General features: G+C 39.8%; 1 protein-coding gene across 1 annotated transcript; it reads right to left on the reverse strand.

The window, feature by feature from the left end:
* Window positions 1-1,097: 1,097 nt before the first annotated feature.
* LOC143012128 (3-hydroxy-3-methylglutaryl-coenzyme A reductase-like) lies at window positions 1,098-13,856 on the reverse strand. Its single transcript, XM_076165192.1, has 20 exons — window positions 13,750-13,856; window positions 12,534-12,710; window positions 11,695-11,806; window positions 11,485-11,572; window positions 11,316-11,400; window positions 11,125-11,230; window positions 10,628-10,734; window positions 10,260-10,379; window positions 9,985-10,145; window positions 9,121-9,386; window positions 8,382-8,548; window positions 7,589-7,783; window positions 7,348-7,506; window positions 6,964-7,121; window positions 6,750-6,855; window positions 6,205-6,375; window positions 5,452-5,592; window positions 4,857-5,015; window positions 4,398-4,552; window positions 1,098-2,877 (listed from the first exon to the last, which is right to left on the reverse strand). Exons 2-20 carry the CDS (start codon window positions 12,696-12,698, stop codon window positions 2,823-2,825), a joined length of 2,676 nt encoding a protein of 891 aa, XP_076021307.1. The 5' UTR covers window positions 12,699-12,710; window positions 13,750-13,856; the 3' UTR covers window positions 1,098-2,822.
* Window positions 13,857-27,981: the final 14,125 nt, after the last annotated feature.

The following is a 27,981-nucleotide window of genomic DNA, read 5'->3' on the forward strand; positions in this document are numbered from 1 at the left end:
TGTAATATCTTTTTCCATTGTTGCATTATTGCTTTTACATGATTCGAACGGAACAGAAATGTTACTATTACAAAAACCTTCCTGATCTCTTCAGAACAGATAACTTTAGACATCATTCCTGAGCCCTCCTTGCTGCCGCCCTACCCCTGATTAGCCAATCAGCCAACTCATTGGCTGACAGTGTCTGCTGACTCTCTACTGAGGGCTGTGCTCTGAAAGATCAGTGGAGGATTTCTGACTATTAGAGCCATTCACACTGTGCCATAGGCTCAGCAAGTCACTGGAAATTATACTATAAATAACCTGCAACCCTAACCCTAACCCTAACATATTTAAGACTTTGGACACCTATGATAATGATCTCTTGTACTTAATTTAACTTAATACTTAATACTTAATTTTGTAGTGTTTTTAAACACAGAATATCTCCCAAACTTACCATAATTGTACAACAAAAGTTCCAGAAATCTGAAAAAATGGACAGGGTGATGATTACTCTTGTATAGCAAATTTGGGGGATGGTTTGAGCTGGACCCCTGTCACTGTTGGGTCAAGTATTCATTTGTCCACCCGTGGAGAACATGGTGAATCATGACTAGTCTGACATCGTTTTTTTCTCCCACATCTCTGTCTCTCTCTCAATAGCACAATTCTCTCAGCTGCATGGCTCTGTTAAGCTGTGGCAACATCTCACATGCATGTGTACTTTTACAGGGAAGGGTGATGATGAAACACTTATGGTAGTGGTCTTTTTGGGATTGCAGTGTCCCCATTCATAAGGCATGTGAGGGCACTGAATGGTTTAATATGGAGTTCAATTATGTTAATCATATTGCGCAACCTACTTATGGCACATCCGACATGGTGTGACCACAGTTGAGTAATAAACACTGAAAAATAATTATTGGTAATTATGGATTACTGTATTAATGTATTTTATTTAGAAAATAAACATGACCCACTTATCTAATGATAGTACTTATGTCCATGTTAATTGTAAGGTAATGTTTGGTTTAGTGGTTCATATTCCAGCTATACTGCAATCCACGACAAATGGCAATCTGTCATTAAAAAGTGTTTATTACAAAATATATAAAAAAAACATGTGCCATCCCTGAATACAACAGCAAGTGATTCACTTTCAATTAATTTCTTAGAATCTGTGAGATCTGTCAGTCAGAATGATGAGTGCGACAGATATAAGTACCAAGAAATAAAATTATTCAACGATTATCAATGCCAGCAACCAGTTCACCTTCACACATGTTCCACAAATTTTCATTGTTCTGTCAGCACTGACTTCCAGTTTCCCCTGCACAGGTAGAACACTCATTCTGTTCAGTGCTTTGAAGGATGAAAGTAGTGCTTTTACTCATTGGCTTCACTGCTTTATTTTATTTTGTGGTATTCTCCCTTTTAGTGAGTTCTCCCTGTTGCCCAATACATGTCTCAAATCCAGATAAAGGCCCCCTCGACCAGTGTAGCCTAACATTTTTTTATCTTGTCTTTTTTGCAGTCTTGTTGTAGCATTACTTTTCAATGAATTTGTGTTCATAGACTTGGCAGAAATGCAAATATAGCCAAATTCAAAGAAAAGTACAATCACAAAAATGAGGTGACAGTTAGAATCACTGACTTTTTGGCCCTTATTTGTTATTTTCTGTGTTTAAATATGATGACAACATTTTCAGCTCTGACATTTCACTGAAAACTTACGCCTCCATCCATTCATCCATCCATGCATTCACTTGTTGTCTGTGAGTATATCTGTCCCCCTCTGGTCAGCATTGGTTGACACACAGGATCATTTAGTTGACTCAGTGGACTCTGTCATTCTGTGTGTTTCTGTTAGTTTCACAATCATTCTTTATAAAAAAAACCTGCATCATTTTCACTTTTACACTCAGCAACCAGAAACATTCACTCAGTATGTTAGCATGTATATTAAACACTGAATTCTGTCTGTCCAGGTAATAACACAGTTAGTATATAGTATATATAGTATATAGAGTATATAGTACTTATTTATAGAGTTAATTTCGATTGCCGTTCAATTGTTGCTTATTTGATTAATGACAAGACGTTCACCAGGTGAGGAAATGTAGTGGAGTTGAAAACACATAATCTAGGTTTGTTTTCACTTCATTTCTCAGAAATTGATTTTAATGTGGTTATGTGTTTACATGACATTTGAAATGTAGATGTATTGCCTTAACCAGAAGAGAATGAAAGTCTTAAAGTACATGTAAACATCCTTAAGCTTGCTCCATTTGGCAACATGTAAGTTTCATTTTCGACCTAAAACCAAATCAATTGATAACATTCATGACAGCAAAAAATCCCTGAAATTCAGAGATAAATAGATCATAGCCAGCGTCATAAAACAACAGCTTGTAATGATCCTTTTCAATTCCAGCTTAGTGATTGGTCAAAGAGGTTCTTCAGTCTTTTTTAAAGCAGTTGGAAGACGCAGAATATTTTAACCCCGCTAAGGTAGATCTGTTTTTGCCTGTGCGCTTGTGCTTGTTTCATAAAACCGATTTGAATGAAACTTGGTGCAAGGGTGGGCCATGGCCCATGGAAGAATACGTGAAAATGTGCTGGGCAGGTGCAGGAATTTTTAATTGATGTATTAACATTGCCTGATACAGCATTTCACTGTTTCTTCAAAAGTAATATATCAACCTGAAGGGGAAAAACCTGGCCTTTTTTTGCCTCATGGTAGATGGCTGATACAATTGGTCCAGATCCAGATAGGGAGTGAAGTCCAGTTGTTATAAGAGTAATTTCCATACACACAAGGCCACAATGCTCGGAGAATCTTAAGAGGAATTCTTGGTGCACGTTCCTGGAGTCTCTGACAAGTTCACCTTGGATCTGAAGGGAGAACATTCAGCTCAGTCAGTTTCCATCATTGTATAGATGTCAAACACACACATTATAAATAATACAAATTAAAACTATTACATTGTTGATTTGAAAGTAAAAATATTTTTTATATTAACATAAAATGTTTAAAGATCAGTGTTAAGTTGTTTTCATTATGAAATTGATTTTCGATATTATTAAAAAATACGAAGAACTAGATCTCATGATATCAGTGGAGGTTGGCGCTTAACTGCCACTATGGTACTTTACTACTTTGTTGTTAAATTAGATAAACAATTACAAAGTTTATATTTTCTGACACATACTGTTGACACACTTTGTGTACTCTCATCAAGTCCTGCATACAGTAACCATGACTTGAGGCAAAGTGAAGGTCAGTGTGTGTCTCAATAAATACAGCCAGGACTATCTGAGTGGTCACAGAGTGTGATTAACTGTAAATGTAACTAAGGTGTAACTAAGGTGTAACTGCTGAGTATCAATCCCTCCGATTTCACCGTTTGGATAAAAACTGCCAAGACCACATGGTACCGGGACAGTCAGTAGTACCACTGATGCTCAAAAGTTATTTTCAATTTTTATTCCTCTTCTAAACCCTCCACCAAATCCACCCTACACTACACTCGCCGCAGCCAGCTTGGCCTCCTTCTTCAGTGATAAAGTATCTGCCATCAGTAAACAATTCTGAGCCTGATCAACTCAGTTCAACCCCCCCCACCCCCCTTACCTACAGCACCTCTCATGTCATTCTCCCTTCTGAAGGACATTAAAAACTTCTAAACGATTTCTGTCCTGCCACCTGTCCGCTGAACCCCATACCCTCCAACCTGCTACAAGCCATTTCGGGCCACATTTATCCCTGCAGGGGCACACATGATGCATAAAAACCTTCACTCAAACCATCCGTGGTTGAGAACTACAGGCCGTTCTCATTCCATCCCATTCTGTCCAAAATACTAGAGCTAGACCAAGATCACTAGCTCAAGTCTCAAACTTCCTGTCTAAAAACAATTTCAATGATCCCAACCTATCTGGGCCCAAGTGAGGTCCACAGAAAACATCCTCTTGTCTGTATCCACTACAGACAAGAGCGTAGGGTTTCCACAACCCTACAATCAGCAAATACTGCTGGTCAACCCTCAGTTATTTTGCTGTTTGACAGCTGCCTTTAACTATCGTACACAGTTAACCATCAAATCCTCATTTCCACACTCTCTGAGCTTGGCCTCTCAGATCTGCTGTTAGCCGTGTTGACTCATATCTCTGAGCAGGATCTTTTAGATTGGCTTGTATAAATCACATTGCTTGTTGTTTAATAATATACACAATCATCTGCTCACATGGCCTCTTTAACCATTCTGTTCCTCTAACCAGACTGTACAGTCTTGGCATGGACATCAGCATACCTCTCTTATATTTCAGCCTTGGCGAAAGACCAGTCCCGATTATTCAGCTATGACAGAACTGACTCTTACCAGTGTCTGTGTGACAGCGTCCTTTGCTCTTACCTATTGTGTGTCATGTGGCTCTTCACGAGATGACCCGCAGCCAGAGCAGCCATCAGTGAAAGCTCTCCAGCCAGCACGGTGGCACATACCACCCTGGCCAGCTGCCGAGCATTTTCCCCAGGACAACTCTGACTGGCTCCATGCACGCCCAGCATCTGCTCAGACACAGACACACACACACACACACACACACACACACACACACACACACACACACACACGATGTTACTAAAATGTCAAATAAAAATATAATAACCTCACCAACTCTCAGAATTCATAGGTTGGCCATGTCTATGACAGTCTATGCCGTAAGGTATTAATGTCTGCATATTCAAATCATACATTTCATAATTAATACTAATACTAATACTAATACTAATAGTGTGTGTGTGTGTGTGTGTGTGTGTGTGTGTGTGTGTGTGTGTGTGTGTGTGTGTGTGTGTGTGTGTGTGTATGTACCCGCAGGCAGGCTTGCTGTGCAGGCAGGTTGGTGCCTCCCCCTACAGTGCCAAGCTCTATGGAGGGCATGGTGCAGCTGATGTACAGATCCTCTCCTGTTGTCCCAGATACCTCCATAAGGGTTATGCAGTTACTGCTGCCAACAGACTGGGCTGGATCCTGGAGGCCACACCCATTAAATGTATTGAAAAATGTTAGATCCAAGACTTACTGACTTCTCACAGGGCTGACAAATACGTAGGAACAAACTCATTCACATTTATATTCAAGGGCATATTTAGTTTTCAATCGAGTTTCAAGTTCAGCAAATCTTTATGTGAAGGTGGAGGGAACCTCGAGGAAACCAAAGGAAACTACTGCAGACAAAGGGAGAACATGCAACAGAGAAAGACATTCCATGACCCTCTTGCAATGAGGGGGAAGTGTGGAATCCAAAGGGAATAGTATTACAGAATTATCCAGGAGATTCATGTGTTTCTATGTTGAAGAACATTTTTGCTATAGAAAGGAAAGGAAAACAAATACTTCCACAGGCTGTGTCTCTGCCTGAAAACGGGTACAGAACTAGAACACACCCCTGACAGCATAGCTTTACCTGTCCACAGGCTATGTAGATAGCAGCCACCAAGTTGGCTGCATGTGCATTAAATCCACCGATGCTGCCAGCCATGGCTGAGCCCACCAGATTCTTACTGATGTTCACCTCCACCAGAGTAGCTGTGGTTGTCTTCAAAACCTGCAGGACAAAGACATGTAAATCAGCTTGATCAAATATACGGCTACTACAGTATTAGATAGGATGATTCTTGTTTAAAGTGTTTTCGTAAAAAGCCTAAAGAAGCTCAAACAAAACGCATACTTAACGTTGCCATGAAACGGAAACCTACCTAAATAGAAATAACAGAGGATAATTTCACTGCACTGCAGTGGTCCAATATTTGATCTAACTGCAAATGTTCAGATGCACACCATAATGTGACCCATAAAGGGAGTTCCTGCTACTGTCTGCTTACCAAACAGACACTCAGGATTTATAATGCTGTAGCCTAAATACTACAGCTCACAGCTATAGACGCATAGCCTACATAATGATAGCTGGACACAGTCTAATCCAAGGTGACTATTTTTGAAATTGCTGCCTACAAGCAATCCATATTTATACTATGCTTTTGTGTCTGATTTTTAAAACGTTTCTTTAATATTCTTCATCAAAAAAATAAAACCTGATGTCCTGTTTTTCTACTGCTTGAACTGCAGTAAGTAATTTCATTATGAGTGACTTTTGTTGAGCTAATATGTCAAAGCAGGAAAAAAGCAAAACCCCCACAAATAGTGCAACAGTTCTTACCTCTCTGACAACTTTAGCAGGGATGGTGGCCTCGCAGACAGCAGACTTGCCCCTGCCTTCAATCCAGTTGATGGCTGCTGGTTTCTTGTCAGTGCAGTAGTTTCCACTGACAGCCACAACCTGCAGCTCTGGGAAGTGTTGCTGCAGTCTACACAGAGCCTGCTCTGTGCCCTGCAGAAAAAAAACGTTACTCACACAGCATGTCACACACTTTACTGCAGTGAGTGAGTTGTTTCTGGCTAGCACTAGTCTCATAGCCAGTATCACTTCCCTTGACTCTAACTGGAGTCAAGGGAAGTGAAGACTTCAATTCCACACAGGTGAAATAAATGGGCAATGGCAACAACAGAGATGCATAATGCATATAGCATATAACCATGCGACCTCATTCAAAAACATTTGTTACCATTTGAGGGAGGCACACACACACACACTATATATGAGGGAAGCACGCACGCACGCACGCACGCACGCACGCACGCACGCACGCACGCACGCACGCACGCACGCACGCACACACGCACACAAATAAAACAAAAAAATACCTTTGAGATCATATTCATTCCCATGGCATCTCCTGTTTTGGAATGGAAGCGTATGTAAAGGTTTCTACCAGCCAGACCAATCAGCACCTTCTGAAGCCGTGCAAACCTGCAAACACCAATCAATCACCTGATTCGATCTGACCATTAGAACAGAACAGAGGCACTGTGACTCCAACACCTAATTCAAGCTGTGTTGTGAGGTTTCATGCTTTACCTGCTGGTGCTGTCAAAGGCCTCCTTGATGGCCTGGAAACCATCTGTGCTCTCTAGCCAAGCCTTGACCTCTGCAGCCTGGCAAGCCGAGGGCAGTCGCACCACCGGTCCTCGTGTCATACTGTCAGCCAGAATACGACTGCTGGCACCACCTCCCAGCTACAGGATGCCGGGGAAGCAGCAGTCATTGATCCTCAAATACATGTGTAACAGAAATTGGTAACAATGGCCTTTAGCCACTACATTGTTAGATATGATATTATATATAATACTATATATATTATATTGATATTATATTTTAAGGTATTTTAATTATTTTGTCCACATCTTTGACATCTTTTAAGACCTAATCAGCATTTGTGCCAATAACATATCTGGCACTCACAGCAATGGCTCGACAACCGCGGTTGGTGCTGGCAACCAAGCAGCCCTCTGTGGTTGCCATGGGAACCTGGAACTGTTTCCCATCCAGATGCAGCGGTCCAGCCACGCCCACTGGTACAGGCATGTAGCCAATCACATTCTCACAGCAGGTGCCCATCACCTTGAAAATACAAGGAACAAAAATTCAAAAGAATTCCCCAGTTGAGTGAGAGGGAAGGAGCATGTCAGGTGTGTCTTCTCACCTTGGAGTAGTCATAATCAATGTATGGCAGTGAGGACAGAGCAGAAGGAGAGGGAAGCTTGGCAGATATCATCTGTCTTCGTATGGCTACTCCTCTCTCTGGTCTCTCCACCATGACTTCCAGTTTATGGGCAGGGATGTGTTTGGAGTTAACCAGCAGCATAACCTCAACATCGCTCAGAAAACGAGCACCCTGCTGCAAGAGCAACAAGCAGTCTGTTCAGGCAGAGGCAGGTTGTATGAAAACTTGCAACATTTTCTTTAAATTGAAGAAGTTTGCCTATAAGGAAACTAAATGCTACTACAGACGATTTTGGGATGTCACAGGCAAAATTAATAAACGTGAAAGAATCTGATTAAAATCTTTGGTCATCAATCCAAATGTTCATCAGTCCAAATGTCTTTGCTGCTTGACTGCTGTTGTGTACCTTCACACACTACACAAACCGTTCAGAGACACGTAATTGCACTGAATGAGTAACATCATTTGCATTATTGTGTCTCTGAATGTGAGATCTACAAACAGATCAATGGAAGGATGAGTGAATGTCAGTAGACCAAGTGGTATCAGTGGCTGTGCCTTTTTCAAGTGTCATGCTCTAATTGGTTCAAGCGCAAGTGCATGTACAAGCACAAATAAGCCTATTACAGCCCAGTGAAATCCCCCAGGTACAGTCCCATTGGCAGGGTCCCCTTAGCAAAACATATTTGAGTCCTGGGAATTGAGTTCAGAAATTTCAAGACAATGCTAGGATTAGCTGTAAACTATGACCGGGTATGAATTTGTGTGTTACCTCAGGATTTTTGAGGATAGCTAGACATTCATCCAGGTCACGGGGCGTGGAGGGGAGGTTAGTCTGAGAGGGCTGAGACTTGAGCTCACCGTCCTCCTCCCCACCAACAAACATAATCTTTGGCTGATGATCTGCAGGTGGGGCAGGCAGGGGCCGGATAACCTCATCTAACAAAAAGTTTAGAATGAATTAAGTACTTATTTTGAGAAGCATATAGCAAATGTGACAAGGTTACAAGATTGAAATCAAAATATCCTATTATATTCAAATTAATTGTTGTTCAGTTTGTATCTTGTTATGTGTGTCCCAACTCTATTCATTGCATCTACTGGCTACCTGGGACAGATTGGATCACATTCTGATCACAATGCATTCTGAAAGCATTTACAGCTTGTATTAACATGGGATCTGTATCTACATTATGTATCCCGAAATGGGTGATTTAATATGTGATCTGATTTCCTACAAAAAACACCAATTAATCATTCGATTATGTATCATTAGTATTTGCCACTACACAGTGTTAATATGTGTATATTTAGGAACATCTGTCCATTTCAAATATCAAAATGAATACCTTATTTACTTGTTTATATATTTTTGCTATTTTATTCAAAGTTATTGAAATGTGTAATTTGGGGATTTAAGCACAAATAACCTATGACTGATGCATAAAATAACATTCAATCGTCATTCACATGCTATTGTATGCTCATCCAACACGCCTCATAGACCTTACCTCTCTCATTCTTGTTGGGTACAGCTGTGGCAGTAATGCTCTGGGTGGGGGTCGGAGTCACGCTGGGGTTGGGGGGCACTGGGGGCTCCATCCTGCAGCAGGACTCAGTGCGGCGTCGAGTGACCAGTGTGGCAGAGGATATACTGATGGGATTCCTCAGTGACAGTGTGGACTCCATCTCAACCTGCTCGAAAAAGATGTACTTGATGGCCAGCAGCAGGGCCAAGCCCAAACAAATGACCTGCTCTATGTCCATGCTCAATATCCTGCAGTGAAGAGAACAAAAGGAATCCAGGGGGAAGCGTCAATTAAATACACCTGCCCTGTTCCAGAAACTCACAAACTTACACAACATCACACTGGAATATACAGAGGAACACCTGTGTCATTGAAACGTTTTCTTAGGTAGGTGTCAAGGATTCCTCCTAGTGGGTGAGGCACCAGAAAAAGTCAACATACTGTATACACTAACATTTTTCTATGCAGCCACAGTGAGAGAATAAGGAATTTATTTATTTTTAAAAACAGCATTAAATTTCTTCATTTTACTTTACTTTCAATAATTAAGTACAGTTATAACCAGGTTCACCCTTGGTACTTAACATTGACTACTTAATGACATTTATTCAAGCAATTGTTTGGAATGGGGGAATAGTTCTCTACCTTTCCTCAAATACAGCTTTGAGGTACTTCTTACACCACTGGGTTGGGGTACAGGTCACAATACTCTGTTCCATGTCTAATGTGTAGTATGCAGTGAAGACTATCTCAAATTATTATGAGAGTCAAAAATATGATATGAATAAAGTCTGTCCGCAGAGATAGATTCACAATATGGATAGCTTTAAGAAAAAGACTGTTGACCTGGTCGTGTAGAACTGCCACAAAGGTTTCTCTGGCTCAATTCTCCTGGGTGAGTGGTGGTCCAGCTCCATGCTGTCCTGTGGGATGCCCACTGTGGTGTTCATGGACAAGGGCTCAGCAATCCAACGGCTGTGAGCATGAACCATTGCAAGACCTAGAGACTACACATGGAGAAGAGGAGAGGAATTATTCTCAGGTGACCAAACATGCTCATTCTCTATAAAGGTCCTATATCTGAGGCAAAGGGGAAAATTATGAGTTAAACGAGGTGCTACCATGATCATTTTGACTCTCTGGGTTACGGGGTTTGGTTTGTTGTCCTCTTCTTCCTCCATTACTCTGGAGAAGTGGTTCAGCTGCCAGATAGGATGTCCCCCCTGACTTTCTCGGGACAGCTAGGCACAAACCCAGCAGAAATAGAGAGACAAATACTAGATTGCAAAGACAATAAAAATTTTTTTTTTGGATATTTCAAAAATTCTTAGACAACTTAAGCTACACACGTCACTGACAGGCAAATATGAAGACTGTTTACCTCAAGAGATGTATTTCACTGGCATTATGTATTCATTGCCAGAATAAAAGCATAGCTGAAATTCGGGCACACAAACATAACTAACTTACCCTGAAACAGCACTCTTACCTCAAGCACCAATGAGACACATGCAGGGAAGAATGTCATGAAGACAAAGTAATTGGCCAAGACAGACATGCAGCCAAAACCACACATGATTTCCAACTGCCGGACACCTAAAATCAAAGAAGAAATACTGAGAAATATTGATTCAAACATTAAAACTCTGTTTATAAGTCTCATGAAAAGTGTAAGTCCTTAACAAGTCAGTACAATTAAAATATACCCCATATACAGAATGTTAAATGTCTCCCTAAAATAGAGAGTTGTGAAAGAAGTGATTGTCTTTTGATTTTAGTCGATAACAAAACCTGGTGATTAATGATTACACATCAACATTGTTCTACCTGAGAGCTATTGAAACTGCACTTGTAATATCAAACATTCTTTAATGTGACAGAAAAATGTCAACGGACAACAAATCATCAACGTCACCTATTTTATTTCAAATGTTTTTCTGCATAATCTTAGCAACATGAACAATTCATTGGAACCTATGGATGTACCTGACATGGTTCCAACTCCAATCACTAAGCACTCCACAATGGCATCTAGAGTGAAGGTGGGTCCCAATACAGCCATGCCACGAGCAATATTTTCTCTCACTTCTTCCTAAAAACAAATGCAAAATATATCAGCCCCACAGTGGATATTTTAATCTAGTGTTGCAATGTGAAGAATAGATATTTCTCTGTACCTGAGAACTAGAGCTTAACGCGAACTTGGCAAGAGCACAGGCCTTTGAGAGATCGATGAGCAGCAGGAAGAAGGGCAAAGCCTCACTGCAAGACATCAGGAAAATCTAATTTTGAGTTTCCACAGAGGTGCTGTATTGACATTGGCTAGTATTCTGAATTTGTACTTACTTGAGTCCAGTGAGTTCTTTATCAAGGAAGTGAATAACCACAGTGCTGAACACAAAGCTGGAGAATATGGTGAAAAGGCCAGCAATGCCTGCAAATGTCCAGATGACACAAATTTTTGTCCTGATTCGTTTGCTTTATCAAATCCTCTGCATGTGTATTAACGATGCTAGAACAAACTATTTAAAACATCAGTATTTATTGACAGGTCACCTAGAATATATTTGGATCCCAGCTGTCTGAGGTTCTGGAACTGGAAGTAGATGTAGACAATGGCGATGCAGCGTGTGATGGTCAGAATGATGATATCACTGCTTAGAATTTGCTGTTAACATTAAGAAGAGGATCATGTCTGTTATCATACACCATTTATATAAAAAAAATCCCCCACTGTAATGCTTAAATGTTATTCTTTCTTTGCAATAATTCCCAACAACAAACATATACATATTGGCTACTTGTGAAAGAGATGCAGTCTCTGAGAAGAAAGTGTTAGTACTATTGGATGACTTTTTGCTTCAAATGTTAATAGCCCGGTTTCATGTGATGTCTGTCCTTGTTACCCTGTTAACATCTTACATTAACACACCATCTGTATATGTTATCAGTCCTGTAAAAAGGTTATTTACTATTTTAAAGATGGATGAGGAGTGTCCACAGAACTAGGAGGGAGGATGGGTTTAGATAAGATAAAGTCCTGCCAACTCCAATTCGATCACAGCGTGTTAACAACATGTGAACATATTATTTCAAGATGTAATGGAAGAACTGCCATAAGTTGTCATTACCCAGATTCTAAAATTGCCTTTTTATGCACTGCAAACAGGGCCTGTAACTCCACAGTGGCAATGGAGTTGTGTTACCTCTGTGCCTCTTTTCACATGTCAGTTTTAAGTTTCAACTGGAGGGTATTCACTCCCACATACTACCCCCCTCCCTGCAGATGACCTCACACACCATTTCCAACATTGTGTGTGTCCCAGAGGCACTTTTGTTAGTCTCTGTCTTTATTCTATTATTGGAGGGAATGATTAACCATCTTATTCATTTACCTCCTCTGGTTTGGGACAGTCAAAGTTCCAGCCACAAATCTGACCATTGCCAGTGAACATGTTCATGGACATCATACAGATGGTGAGGGTTACGGTGCCAACTATCACCTCCCAAGGATGAGAGGCCACCAGGAGGCCATGCATACGGAACAGACGGGTCAGCATGGTGCCAAACAGCTATGAAGAAAAATAAATACAGTAAAGGTCAGCTGTGACCTCCAGTTGTGAATCATAAAACAATAAACTTCTTAACAAAAAAGTCTCAAAAAGGTTGCTATAGTCAATACATTTGAATTGTATTGGATGTAATCTAGTCACCTTACCTATTTGAATGGACTGTAATACTTTAACAACAATCACAGAAAACCCTTGTGCTTTCCCTTGTAACTATTTTAACTGACTGAGGTTGCTAAGCCAAAAGTGAAAACACATAATACAACCCTATTCAGTCTCAAAAGGTGTCTGTTCTGAGACTTTGGCAAGGAACATTACTGACACCAATGTCAAAGTACATAGTGTGCCCAAAGTTGGGCTACATTGAAAAGGACATTGACATTGAAAAACAAAGGTACTTGCAACATGAGTGTATCAATCTAATCTTCACTGATGGAATGAGGCCCTGAGCAAAAACGTTTTTTTTTTATCATTGCAGTCCATGCTTTGATTTTCAAGCTTCATTTTCACTTATTTGTTTATTGCTTTGAGAAATACACTTTGTGGAATACACACTCACAGACAGGTCGTGTCTGTGGGATTCTTGGTGGTGGCAGACAGTAGCACACTTCAACTTTACTAATCTAATTTGAAGAATAGTTTACCACATTTTAAACATGACATAATCTGAGAGTGATGGAGAGACATATCAGAGTGATTAAGTTACAGCAGTTGACAAATGGATACTGCATGATCGGGCATTAAAGAGCCCCTTGACTAGCTATATGAACAGTTTATATTTGAATTATTATTTATTCATGATTTAAAGCTAACATAATGAGATAAACGTTGTTTTCCAGTTTAAATTCTGAAGAAATCATCTCCTAGACAATGCTGATAAGAAAATCTTAGTAGATAGTAAATAAATCACTGTCACGCGAACTATAAATATATGACCTTTTACGGTTAAGAACATCATGAATAATGACTAACTTTTTTAGACTAAATTAAGATTTTTCCTTCGTTTAACGGGTTTAGGTAGATAAGAGTCGTCTTCACTTACAGAGATGGTCAACGGGGCCTGCTTTTTTGATGTTGACAAGGCTGGAGCCAGCGGCCGGAGTGCAGTGCGGTTAACCGAGTCAAGCCGTTGCACTGAGCAGCTTCTGCTGCTCATCAGCTCATCACAGCTCATGCCCCATGGAACCATGGCACGCTTGTACATCACGCGACCACTCAGCCAATCACATTGGACGCCTGCTTCGCGAGTGCGTAGCCACGCCTTGTTCCCTCGGCGACGGCTGCAAAGGGGCGTGTGCAGAGGGCGGACGCGTAATCTCGCCACTTGAAGAGCGACACAGATGCGTGCGGGAGGAGAGACTGTGGTGATAAAAACCTGTTCACTGCGCTCTTTAATAACAGGGTTCTTAAAATATTGGTTAAAGCTATTTTCATTGTTATGTTGTGTATCACACATTTCATCAGAATTAATTTTTATTTATTCAATTTATCACTTTATGACAAACATGATTGTGCTCCACTGTAGACTTATTTCCAGTGTGGCTCTCGATAGTTGGCATGTGTATGTTGGAAAGCAATAAATATTGAAACAAAATTCTATCTATCAATCATAGCAGTTAATTTTAACACAATACAGTGTCTTAAAAAATGCATTAATAACAATTTGCAGCCTCAATGATAAATACACATACATATCAATGGTCAAAATGCATTTCAGGCTAATACCAACAATTGATTTAGCAAAAATGTTCATAAAAACATATGTAATTACTTGCCTCATTGACTATTTAAAGACAAACATTATCCAGGGGCTGGTGTTTGAGTTTGACCTTCCCGGCCACAATCCTTTTTTAATCATTTGGAATGATATGCCATTACTGAGCATCTGTCTACATGAATGAACCCAATTGTTCTTCAAATTTTGATCAGTTTCAAATTTGCACCACAAACTCTGGAGTATGGATGTCTGACCTGTGGGCAGAAATCACACAATTTATGGCTCTGTCAGTAGCAAATTCTGCAGAATAAACTGCTCCAGATGTGTCAATCTAGCCTGCTCAGTCAGCCAGTTAATCTTCTAAAACTGGTCCCTTACATTAATATAAGGGGTTAACCAAATAAATGTATTGTGAAGTTATTGCGTTTTGATTTCCATGTTTTGGACATAGTGGCATTGTACTCGACTGGATCCCTCAAGTTTTTTAATAATAAAGGAGTGTCACAGATTTCACATTAGTGTGACAAATTTACACAATCTCAAGTTTGGGGAAAAAAGAAACATAGAGGAATGTGACTTGTATCTATATACATTAATGATGTGAAGAAGACATTGACACAAAGTCATAGATAAACCATGTTTTACATCAACTTGTGAGAGGTCAATGCAATGTGCCTCTTGAATTTTCTGGACTTGCAGTATGCACACATTCTAATGGAAAATGTTCTTAGGAGTTAACTTTAAAATGTTAAGTTCAATGATGAGATTACTACCCTTTCAAAGGCATTTCAGGACATTTCTACAAATTGTAGTTCACGGCGTAGAGTTTTGAAAACATGTTTGCGAAAGGTTCAAGGCCAAGCGAAATGGCTAAATACTACTAACTGTTTTGACTCAGGTTAAGAGTGTAAATAAGGGGTATCCCAAATTTCCTTGAAGGGGCCAGATAGGATAGTGTGGAAACAATGGGGGCCATGTTCTTATTGCATCATGTGTGTTTTGATAAACCTACAAAAACACTGATGGTCCTGGCTTTACAGAGCTATCAATCAACAATACATCAGGAAGCCTTTTTGCCACACCCTCAAAAGCCCCCAATGCAACCAATAATCCCCCATTAATACCGAACAGTATGCAGGAGCATTGTATACATTTAAACAGGACAATATGTTATCAATCACCGCAAAGCTCCACATAACTAAGACACTCGACCAACATTTGGAATCTGTAACATTCATTCCTTTTTAAGATTAGCAACTCACTCAAACTAATGAGATGGCTGATACTGAGATCAGAACTGCAATACATGTGTTAGGTTTGGTGTAAAAGCTATAGTGGTGACATGCAACCCACACTTAAATAATAGAGGAGAGTTGGATGTGGAGCTAACAATTCCACCCCACGTGTTTTGATTAAATTAAAGTTATTCTGAGAAGTGATGGCCTATTTTCGCAAAAAAACAAGAATCAACACAAGAAAGTTCATTTGTAGTTCTAAGTCCCAGAGTGTTTTTTACTAATTTTTGGATCTCCCATGACGTTAAGAAACAAAAGAACTCATCATCGACTTCAGGAAACACCATGAGGACCACACTCCTCTTGTCTTCATGGGAGAGGAGGTGGAGAGGGTTCGCTGCTTCAAGTTCCTGGGGACTTACATTACTCAAATGGACTGTGAACACCTCGGCCCTTGTCAAAAAGGCACAGCAGCGACTCTATTTCCTCCGCACACTGAAGAAGAACCACCTGTCTGCAGAGCTGCTCAGAGCCTTCTGCCAATGCTGTATAGAAAGCGTCCTAAAATACTGTCTGACAGCTTGGTATGCAAACTGCTCTGAGGCAGATTGCAAACAACTCAAAAGGACTGTTAGAACAGCAGGAAAAATAATTGGACTTCCCCTGCCCTCTCTGGAGGACATTTTTAAGACTCGTTGTCTCTGCAGGGCCAACACCACCCTGATAATTCCCTGTTCTGTCTGTTACCCTCTGGAAGGCGATACAGATCACTGAACACGCACACCACCAAACTGAAAGAACACAAACAGCTTCTTTGCAAGGGCTGTAAGTGAACTAAACAATATCAAACATTAGACAAGATCCTACCCCAAAAGTCAATTGCGATAATGGGAAATCTTGAGCAATGGGATACCTTTGTTTTAATGTATGAATGGAACTGTGTGTTGTTTATTTATTGTTGCTTATTTATGTTGTTTATTTATTTAATATTGTCCTGAGATTCAGACAGAGCCCAAATGCATTTCGTTGTATTCTCATGTACAATGACAATAAAAGCTATTCTATTCTATTCTATTCTATTTTCTCTCCTACAGCGTCCATTACAAATCTCAATTATGCAAATTAGGTAATGGAGTCATTTGGCGACTTCTAGCGACTTTTAGGACAGCCAATAGCGACTTGCCTTACTGAGGAGTTGGCAACAGTGCCCTGCTGGTGAGCTGCGCTGTCACACATTATGCGCGAGGGTTTGTCTGCTGTGCTGCGTCTATGCGCCTAATAAACACAATTTACTCGCTGTTACTAATGAACATTAAAGTGACTCGCTTATGGCTGAACCTTCCAACGAAGAGTCAGCGTTTATCGGAGATTTTGAAGAAGGGGACTGGGATAAAGAAGAACAACATGCTCGCTTGTATTTGGTCAGGTAATAAGTTCACAGCCACACAGACATCAGGTGTTGACTAACTCACACAGCTACACTCAAGCTAACAAACTAAAAACTACTTTAATAAGTTGACTACAAAATGATTTAATTCAATACCTACTAAGAAGTTTAGCTAACACCTTTTTGGAAACAATTGTTACAAAAAGGACAACACCTCGTTTTCTTCTAAATGAACACATATGTCTCCTGTATCTGCTCTTTTTCCATATTGTAATAGATCAGGGCAAGTCATGACTCATTTTCAATAATGTCAATAATATCTGTATTTACACAACACTTACAGAAAGAGTGAATTAAATACTTTGAAGTCAGAACAGAGTGAGGCAAAGATATTGGGGAATTAGGGTATAATAAACTAAGCAGTACAAAGGGAAGGCATGCATACTTTTATGCAAGAGAGAAACGTAAGGGGATCCAACATTTTTGTGAATGAAATACCACAACTAAAATTTTTTTTTGAAAGACTGATTAAACCAATATCCTTTAAGATTTTCATCACATATCTGTCTTTCAAGATGTGGAATATGGTTATGTCAACAGGATATATAGGAAAACCAGGAGCTTAAGTTTGGTGACACATTGTTCACCCCCATGTTTTTTCTATCCTAGCCCTGTACCATCCACACAGGAAGCCTGTAGATCCCCAACAGGAGATGATGGTGTGTTCACGTTTCATATATTTTTTCATATGCCCACTCAGCAGCGTTTTTCAGTTATATGCTGCCATCTAGTGAATGGTGTTAATATAGTAGTCATAATTCCTGAAATGCATGTATTCTTGTAGATGCAACTGAGATGATGACAGGCAAACATTAATTGTTTAAATCAATATTTACAGGTTGGCTCTCTACAAAGGTTGAAGAAAGATCTCATAGTGGTACTGGGAATAATCCCAAAACATCTGCAGGATTTGAACCAGTTAAATCCCAGGCAGATGATGAGCATTTAAAAATAAACGACAGTGTATTCCAGAACCCCTCATTCTGCGCCATACAACATCATCCATATTCCAAAACTTTGAGGAGAAGGAAGATGACTGCTGAGCCCAGGTATTAGCTGAAAGAAAATTAATGTCTGTGACCAAAATAATACAACCATCAAGTGTTATCCCAAAAAGTGGTAGGTCAAATAATTGTGTCTTTCTCACTACAGCTTTGTATCTCCCCCCTCTGTCCCTCTCTGTACATCTGATTCTATTGCAATTTATTGAATTTGCAGTGAAATTATGTTGTTATACTGTAAGTAATATACTGTATATGTGATCGGGACCTGAGTGGGTCAACTCTCTAAGCATATAAATATGAGCAGACTTGAAAAGCTGGGTCATAATAGACTTAATGTCTTTTTGCACTTCATGCAATATTAGACCAACAGATCTCCATAGAGGCCAAATAATCTTTTAGAGCACGAAAGCACAAAAGGTTTAATATTGCAACAGTCTTTCAAATCATGGTAGCAAAATGCCAAACACAGGCAGCTGCTCCATCTTTATTATTATATTACTATATTAAAGCCGGAGAATAAAGCGTTGTTATCTGTCTTAATGTCTTATATTGGAAACGCACATATACAGCTAATTAGCTGCTAGACTAATATGTCTAATATCTTTGTTAGTTTGTACATCTACAGTAGGGTTAGGGTTAGTTTGTTTGTCCACTGTCTGGTTGCATTTGCACAATTATGTCTCGACACATTAGTTTTAAAGAAAATAACCCTCCTGATCATTTTATGTTGAGATTTAGACTGCATCATGTGTACAATTTTCCATATTTTGCTCACATTGAAAACATCACATCTTCCATTGCTCACAGTGTTTCATTAGTGCAGAGAATAAAAGCCTGTTCAAAGACTCAGAGATCGAGTGGACAGATACAGCAAAGCAAGAAAGTTCAAAGACCCACACTGAAAGGTAGGAACACACCGTAAGTTTTTGAATGAGCCGTGCCTTTCCACTTGTCTTGCAAAGAGAGAACATTTTTGTCTTCAGAGCCTCTGCATGCTGACTACTCGTTGCTTGTACACAGTGTCAGTCACAAGCTGTGCCATCAAATAGGTTAGGTTTCAAAGAGGTTTTTCATGTTTTTCTCAATTTCCACACTCCTCATGCATCATCTGAAGCTATGTCAGTTACTGCTGGATTGGCTGTTGGTGTGATTGGAGTTGCTTTATTTAATACATGACAATAATCAATGTTATAAGAATACAATCTTGTCTCAAAATGACCCTGTAACATTGGCTTTTGATGTTTTCTTTTCCCAAATTTGACATGACAACCAGTGCGGCCCAAATTACTGCCTTCTAGTGGTAAGATTCTGACCCTGGGAGCTGTTAAGCGAAGGAATCAATTTGGAGAGAGTATGCTCCACAAGGCTGTGCTAGAGAGAGATAATGTGCTACTTAAAGACATCCTGAAACTGAGACCTGATGTCAACTTAAGTGACAACAACGGTAAGCCATGAGGGAGCTTTGGTAGTTGGTGGTTGGGAGGTTATCTAAAAGAAAGACTGCCTGACTTGCTTTTAAGTGTTTATGTGTGGTTTTATGTGTTTTTTCTTTAAGGATTCACTCCTCTTCATGAAGCTGCATTCCGTGGTCAGTATAAAGTCACTTTGGATCTGATTAAGGCTGGAGCTCTTGTCAACGCTGCAGCATATAATGGAGCCACACCTCTATATAATGCCATCAGAAGTGGCAATAAAAAGGTTGGCAAATCCATCTAAATCAATGACATTACTCTTTATCTTGCTCAAATGCAATTCTATATCCACCTCAAAGTGAATGTATCCGATTTTACAAAATGTACTGAACTTGAACTTGAACTGACCCCTATTGGAAGGTATAGCACTCTGTGCAACAATAACAGCTGAGGGCTTTTGGATTGGGTCATGCTATTATCGCAAGAATAGCCTTCCAAACATTTCCCTACAATGTCCTGCATGTATGTCTCTACCACATTCTCTCAGCTATTTCATATCATGGGACAGCATCATGTCTTTATTTGGATTTTGTTGCATATGGATAAAAAGCTTTATTATGATTCCCAGATTGCTGTGCTACTCTTGACGCATGGTGCACAGCCACTACCGAAAGACATGAATGGAAAGACAGCACGTGGCTGTAATACAGATCAGTTTCCACAACAGTCAATGGGGAAAGACATGAGTAAGATGTCTGCAATATCAGGTGAAAGAATATAGTAAACAGCAGGTTGGAATTTTGTTACTGTATTGTCTAAGAATGTAGTGAAGTCACTGGACTGGATATTGACATTCAAGATGTTTCTGCTTCTTCAGTTGTAACTAGTGTGGGAGCAGGTAGTGCCATTTAATCCCAGGGCACACATGGCCATCACTGGAACTGTTCCACTCTGTAATGTGGACGTACTGTAGATGAGTACTCACTTGAGTCAATCATGTCTGCTTTGCCACCAGGCCTGATGGCAGTGCAGCATTCTAAGTAGACCTAAGTGGTCTCAACCGTCCTTCAAAGATTGCTCAAGTTTGACAACAAAAAAACTCTCTTAAGCCATCTTCCACTTTTCTCTGTATAATATATGGACATTCCCAAAGTTGAGACTCTTGGCCCATAATTGTGTGTATGATGCTGAGTCCTGCCCAGCAGAGGTCGCTCTCTTATGCTGTGCTTGTGTAGAGGGACTGTATACAGATAAAGGGGCAATATAGAGATCAGTACACTCCTCACTACATTGAAAAGTGTACATGGAATTTCTCTGCAGATGTTTAGGAGCAGGAGCTTTAGGATGGCATAAGTATCAATTAATTGAATATTGTTTCGAGAGAAAATCCTTTTGTGTTTATGTTTGCCACATGGGAGTAAGTACTGCTAAAACCACTCCCACGTGATTGCAAGCAAGGCTTTTAATGATGTTTGTAATTCATCATGAAATTTCAGTCACCGAAAATACACTATGAAATGTTTAAATTGACATTTCACGGCTTAATATCCATCCAGGACAACTTTCGATTATTTTGTTACATAGTCATTGTTTTCATTGGTTCAACGGGATTAGATGTTGGCAAGCCAAGATAATTTTGAAAACAGATTAAGTGTACAGCAGAGATATTAAAAGTATTGATTTAGTCCAGTGGCGTGAGCTGGCCTAGGTAATAATTTTTCATTAGGTTTTTATCATCGTTCCATTGGTATGAAGGTATAGCATTATTTATCAGAATGAAGAAAGGTCAAATTTATATTGCTTATATTTATTTTGTTATAGCATCCAAAAGAGAGTCCAGGCACCCCCTTCGATCAAAGCTCTGTCCATCTCAGAGCCTGGACAGCAGCATAAGCCAGCCAGGGACTAGTGAAGACCCAAACAAACACAGAGCAATTTATAAGCACAAGATTCTGTCTGTGGACTCTGTGAAAAGAAAAAATACAATTGGAGAGACACTTCTACACATGGCTGCCAGAGAGGGAAACACACTCATGGTTCACCAAATTTTGGAGCTTGGAGCAAATGTCAACGTGGCTGACAATGCAGGTAGTCATTTAAATGGTATATTTGATGCACATATTTATTCTCAATATGTATTGTGTCTTGTGTTTTTTGGAAATACTGTTGTGTTGGGGACTTGCAGTCAGAACTCGAGTTGTGGCCGGCAGCAAGTTTGATTATAATGGTTGTGGCAGTAACCATGATTATCCTTTCAGGATGGACGGCCCTTCATGAAGCTGTGCTGCACAGTCACTATGAAGCCTGTGTGGATCTGATAAAGGCTGGTGCGGTTGTCAATGCTGTTGCACATGATGGAATCACACCTCTTCATGATGCCATCAGATATGGTCATGAAAAGGTTGGCATCACCACGAAGAAAGTTGTACATTACACTATGCCCCCATCGTCTTTTTCTCTAATTCACTCAAAATCCTCATGACAAACTTACATAGTCTTGGTGACTAGCAACAGTTCAATATGCCTGCTGTTCGGACGGACGAACATGAAATGGACATTGCAGCCTTCTGAGTGCTGTATGATCAGGGGTGTCAAACTCATTTTAGTTTGGGGCCACATTCAGCCCAATTTAGATTCAAGTGGGCCGGATGAGTAAAATCATAGCATAATCTATAAATGGATGTAAATGGACAACTCCAAGTCTTCCCTTTGTTTTAGTGCAAAGAAGTACAGGTTCATATTGCAAATGTTTACTTTTATCTAACTATCTTTTTACAAAACATATGATGAACAACCTGAAATTTCTTAACTCAGTGGTTCCCAAACTTTTTCTGAAGGGCCCCCTTTGTAGATAAGAATATTTTCTCGCCCCCCTCATGATTTTAAATGTACATACATTTCCACATCTGTGTAGAAATGTGAACTAAACTGACTCCCTATCTGTGGATAACTCCAAAAAACTCTTGGAGGAACAGAGCGTTTAACTCTGCCTGGACAGTTACAATTTGCTTTCACTGACAACAATACAGGAGAGAAATAATAATAATGAATAATAATGTGCTTGCTATATGGAGGGAAATTAATGAGAAATTATAATAAATAAGAGAAGTAAAAGGCAAAATATTCAAAGACATTTCCAGAACAAACACGCAGCATTTACTGAAAAGTACAAAGCAGAAAATGAATGTAAAATAGCGATTTGGATGCTGTTATGGAAAGCTGGCGAGAAGATCAAAACGATCGTAAGGCATGGAAAGGCGTTCACAGACGGAGATTACATGAAAGGATCATAAACTAAAATATCAGAGAATCTATCCTTGGAAAATCACCTTTGTTATGCGCTGATCTGACGCTGATGTGGAAATGCTGCATTTTAGTGGTGGAATGCTGTCACTTCAGCGGACACAAATCGACATGCGTTGTGGGAAATGTGGTTTATGGACAATTTACGCTTAAAAGCTTTTTGCTCTCGTGGGCTACATAAAGCGAAGTGGCGGGCCGGATTCGGCCTTGAGTTTGGCACCTGTGCTGTAGATGATTCATCCTTTTTGACTGATTAGTGATGCATTAAACCTTGTTTATCAAGGTTGCTGAACTGCTTCTCAGACATGGTGCAGAGCCAATAATGACTGGTATGGGTGAAGAGACAGCAGCAACAACAGCCATTCTTCAGGAAGAAATGGAACAAAATGTGACAAAAAACAAAAAAGAGGATCTCCCAGGTCTTAACATTTTCAGTCATATTTAGTGTTCACGTTGACCTGTGTCGACTCTGGCAAATTTCTCCTTAATTTTCTTTACAGCTTTGAAATACACCAAAAGTGTTGGCATGCCATCTCAAGACACCACAGATACTGAGAGAGTAAGTGGTTATAAATAATAAAAATCATTCATCATGCTTCATAGAAAAACAGTATGTCTATTCTGTTAATTCTTCCAAATGCTTTATTTTTTAATTGAATGTTTACACAGAAGCTAAGAGTACAATATAAGTAGTATCAGAAATGAAATGCTTAATACATGTGTGGACCCCTATATCTTTCCATGTTTTCATGAAATCTACTCTAGGCAAGTGTGCTGGAAGGACCTGAGTTTCATGAAACTGGCACGCTTCATGGAATTCCAGGATCACACATTTTCTCCTCGGCTGATTTGATTATACATGGGAACCTGAGGAAATCAAGTACTTCGCTAAACGGTATTTACACCTCCATTTCTGTTGACTATGTAAGGAAAACCTTATCATCTTAACTACTGTATTGATGGGTGGGGAGTGTGCCTGGAGACTTGCTACAGAACTATCAGGAATTAAGATAAGTATTTATGTGCTCCTCTCAGACATTACATCCTGGCCTCCTTGCTTGCATATTTGGCTGTTGGCACACCAAAAAAGTCCTGGTTCTGGGCTTCTGTACAAATAGAATAGAAATAGACTATCTTGATTGTCATTGTACATGTCTTGTGCAAAAGATTCAATAAAGAAGCCACTAAGACAAATAATGATACAAATATGACTAAGAATGTCAGAATGTACATAACCACCAACCACTTATACAGTATTTAATAATTTTCACATTCTCACATTCTGCTGGCATACATTTGCATTACATGAAGAATCATATCTTGGCAGCATTTGGTGCAGATATGGCTCTGCGGTAGAAACACTTTTTTAGTCCGTTTCTTCATGTTTTAATTACACTGTGACGTCTGCCTGAGGGAAGCAGTTCAAACAGATGGTGAACTGGGTGGGATGGGTCCTTCAAGATGCCATGAGCTTTCTGTAAAGATCTTCCAGGGAGGGGAGTGGGGAGCCAAAGATCTTTTGGGCGGCGATGATGACCCTCTGGAGCGCTTTCCTCTGTGCCACTGTGCAGTTGGCAAACCAGACACAGATGCAGTAAGTCAGTATGCTCTCTCTGGAGCAGCGGTAGAAGGACAAGTAGTTTAGAGGTGAGGTGGTTCTTCATGAGGAGTAGAGTCTCTGCTGTGCCTTCTTCACCAGCACTGTGTTCACCCTCCATGTCAAGCCCTCCTCTATGTGGACACCCAGAAACTGGAAGTCTGAGACCATCTTGTCAGGAAAATTCTTTTCTTCAGGCACGGAGACTTCAGAACACTTGGGTTGAGAATTTATTGCTGCAGCAAGAGTCAAGTCAGTTACAATGTGTGGTCATTGCAGTCTGGGTTGACTGATTTTCAGTAGTTCAAATCATCATCTTATACATGGTTGCCAGAGGACTTTGTCCCTGTCACTCACAGTCTTGATCCGATTAACAATAACAACAGGCCACACTACCTGAGTAAATCACAAGTTATCAATATCAGGAGGAAACATCTTAGTGCACACTGTCTAAGTCAATCATAAGACTGTCTCTAATCAGACTGCTTGTTTCTTCCTGTACTGGACTTCAGCATGCTCTTATCCCATAGTATAACTCAATCAACATTTTTCTAACACATCTCCACACAGTTCTGGCTGATGAAGAGGGCCTGGATGTCAGTTTTGTCCCTCCTAAGATCTATAATCAGCTCATTTGTCTTGGTGGTGTTGAGGACCAGTTTGTTATTCTTGCATGAAGCGCACGCCGGATTTGGTGATGACCGCCCCGAAAACAGCCCTGATAAATGGCAACAAATTATGAATGTGAATGGCAAGTGTGTGCGTGTCTCATTTGCGAACGCGTCTGTGGAGCGCCACTTCACCAAAGTCCACGGCAACTTTTCACGGGACTTTCCGGCTGCTAGCAGGGCGTCATGTGTCGTTAGCGAACGCACCGGTTCGAAGAATTCCCCGCAGTTCCCATATCATCTCTTTTAGCTCTTTTAGGTGAACGATGGGAGCCGGCTCCCCTCCGAGAGGCGTAAAAAAAAATTCTGCAACTTAATACAAGACAGAATGATAGGATAGTCTCGGTCTACTACAGGTACAGAGCAGTGCGCAAAAAGATGAGTGACAGCTGGGGAAAAAGCAGCAATTGGATGCATTTTAACAATTGTGACAACAAAAAGGCAGAATGCAGAATTTGCAGAATTAAGCTGTCATGTTGAGCAGGGTCCACAAAAAACCTTCACAGACATGAGAACAAATGTGAGTGTTGAGTGTTGGATATCAACATTTTGTAAATGTTAACACAAAAGATGCTTATTCAGCTGGTTTGGGTGGAGAAACAGCCATGTGGATCAATGTTACGAATAATGTAAAACATGAGTAACTCTCCGACACTTTTATTTTGTCGAAGTAGCTCTCCAAGGCAAAAAGGTTGGAGGCCCCTGATTTATTGCTTATTGATTGATCAGTTAAATAAATGAACCCATGTAAACTATGTCAAGCAGATGGAGCTAACCTCTTCCACTATTTAAATTCAATCTTAAGGAGCAGTATGACAAATGTTTTTCATTTTGCACATTATAGCAGTTATTATAATAGTCTATGAATAGAATAGTTTGTGCTAAAACAAATTAGTGTGAGTAATTTAAGACATTGTTTCAAAATATTTATTATATACAGAACATTCAGTATTTATGGTTTATACTTTCTTGCAGGCTGCATATACAACTGGAGACACCAATGCACATCTTAACCTGACATGGTATCACATAGCGTCATTGCATCATTCAATGAGTTATCGTACATTGCAATTTTTGCAAGTAGGATACTTGTCCCTTTAAGATTTAAACAAAATAAACCTGTATTATGAATTATTTTCTGTTTATTCAGAAACAGTATTTACTTAATGTAGTGCTGGCCCTGGACACAGGAGTTTCCTAATGAATATTTGTATATTTGGCTTCCAAAACTGTTGGCAGCCAATAACAACAAGGCACAGTCACTGCAGTTTTTCCATATGTCCAGCTTTTTTCTGTGTAATACTGGAATTTCTACTGTCTGGAGGGTACAACAACCCATAGCTCCAGTTTGGACTGTTTCCGATTCTTAGTCCTATTAAAGATTCGCTACAGTAGGCTAATGCAGTGATTCCCAAAGTGGGGGGCGCGCCACTTTGGTGGTTTGCGTCACTTTGGTGGTACCCAAAGTGGGGGGCGCGGCGCGGGGTTGGAAGAGGAGCGATATGAATAAGTACCGCCTCAGGTAAATGAATGAGGAGATGCTCCTTTGTCTCTTTGAAACTCCATATACAGGAATTTAATGGTTTCAGCTTTAAAAACATTTCTCATTTATTTTATGTATTGATGCTGCTTTATAAAGTTCACGCTCATTGCATATGTAGCCAGTTAACCCCATAAGAGTTATGTTGACACTATTTGTTAGCCATACATTTTCACATTCAGTTCACATTTTTTCTGTTATTTAGAAAGTTTAATTATTTTATTTTTGTGGGGTTTGTGGTAATTTAGAGGAATCGCTCTTTGGTTGAATGACTCAAGAGACACTGCATGGAATGTGTAAAGGATCTCAAGTAGATGTTTGGTTATTTAAATAACCTTTCACATAAATAACAGAATTGAGTTTAACCTTACAGATGCTGGATTTTACAGACAGATAATTATTATATTATCATATAATTATATTCATCTGTGCCAACTAGGTGTGCAGGTGCGATATATTACCTATTGTGAAACTCTAGTGTGCCGTTGTACATTAGTATGCAGTTGCACCTGCTGGCTTGAAATGCCCCAAAACTGAATGTATTTTGGTTTAAGGTCAATATTAATTTATTTCAAGGATTTAGAACACACGCCAAGTTATCAGTCACATCAGTCACATCAGTCACTTGGGTATAAATCAACGCATTCAAATTAATAATTGCTCAGTAACTCTGCTCTCATTACTGACAAATATTTTTTTATGATTCCCACATTATAAATCTTTTTCAGATGTGAAGGTGACCACAGAGGAAAGGCAGCAATACAGCACCGGCATGTATTTAAAGAATTCATGTTCCGTACTGCAGGTGGGTCTGATGTTTCATGTCAAGATTCCCTTTATTGGTCTCCAAGCAGAAATTTGGTACAGACAGCTCCAAATGACATAGTACACAATCAGTAGAGTATTGTCTGTAAAGCTTTATCAGCACTGAAACAACTGTGATAAAACATCTAATGTGTTGATTTATACTCATTGTTTGTGATTTCAAGGGCTGCAGGTATTCCTGGATAATGTGCTTAAAGTAATGATAAGGTATAACAGCTTGTTTCCCACTTGAAACAAACAGGCCCCTTTACACCTCATTTTAAAATGTGATCTCAGTATCTGCTTGCATTTACAACATGCTTTGGTCTTCTCATGTGTACGCTATAGGAAGGCTCCGGTCCAATGCCTTCTCTGACTTTTTCTTTACCACTAACACATGGGGAGAATAAGCTTAAAAATAAGTACTGCGGTGTAAATTGAAGCTCATTCATTACTGACTGTTGCTGTTTGTCTCAGGTACAAGCCAATAAAAATCAGCTAATGAATTAATGAGTGGTTACATTTGTAAGAGCCATGCTGTGTTCTG

The sequence above is a fragment of the Genypterus blacodes genome, unplaced genomic scaffold (genome assembly GCF_046128005.1).
Source record: "Genypterus blacodes isolate CSIRO-AG114 ecotype Tasmania unplaced genomic scaffold, CSIRO-AGI_Gbla_v1 ptg000141l_1, whole genome shotgun sequence".
NCBI classification, from domain to species: domain Eukaryota; kingdom Metazoa; phylum Chordata; class Actinopteri; order Ophidiiformes; family Ophidiidae; genus Genypterus; species Genypterus blacodes.

Coding starts and splice junctions, on each gene's coding strand:
- LOC143012128 (XM_076165192.1), bottom strand. CDS start 12,698: ATGCTGACCCGTCTGTTCCGTATGCATGGCCTCCTGGTGGCCTCTCAT. Junction 8,549..9,120: donor ACCCAACAAGAATGAGAGAG/GTAAGGTCTATG, acceptor ACTTTTTGTTAG/ATGAGGTTATCCGGCCCCTG. Junction 6,376..6,749: donor GAATGAATATGATCTCAAAG/GTATTTTTTTGT, acceptor TTTTTTCTGCAG/GGCACAGAGCAGGCTCTGTG.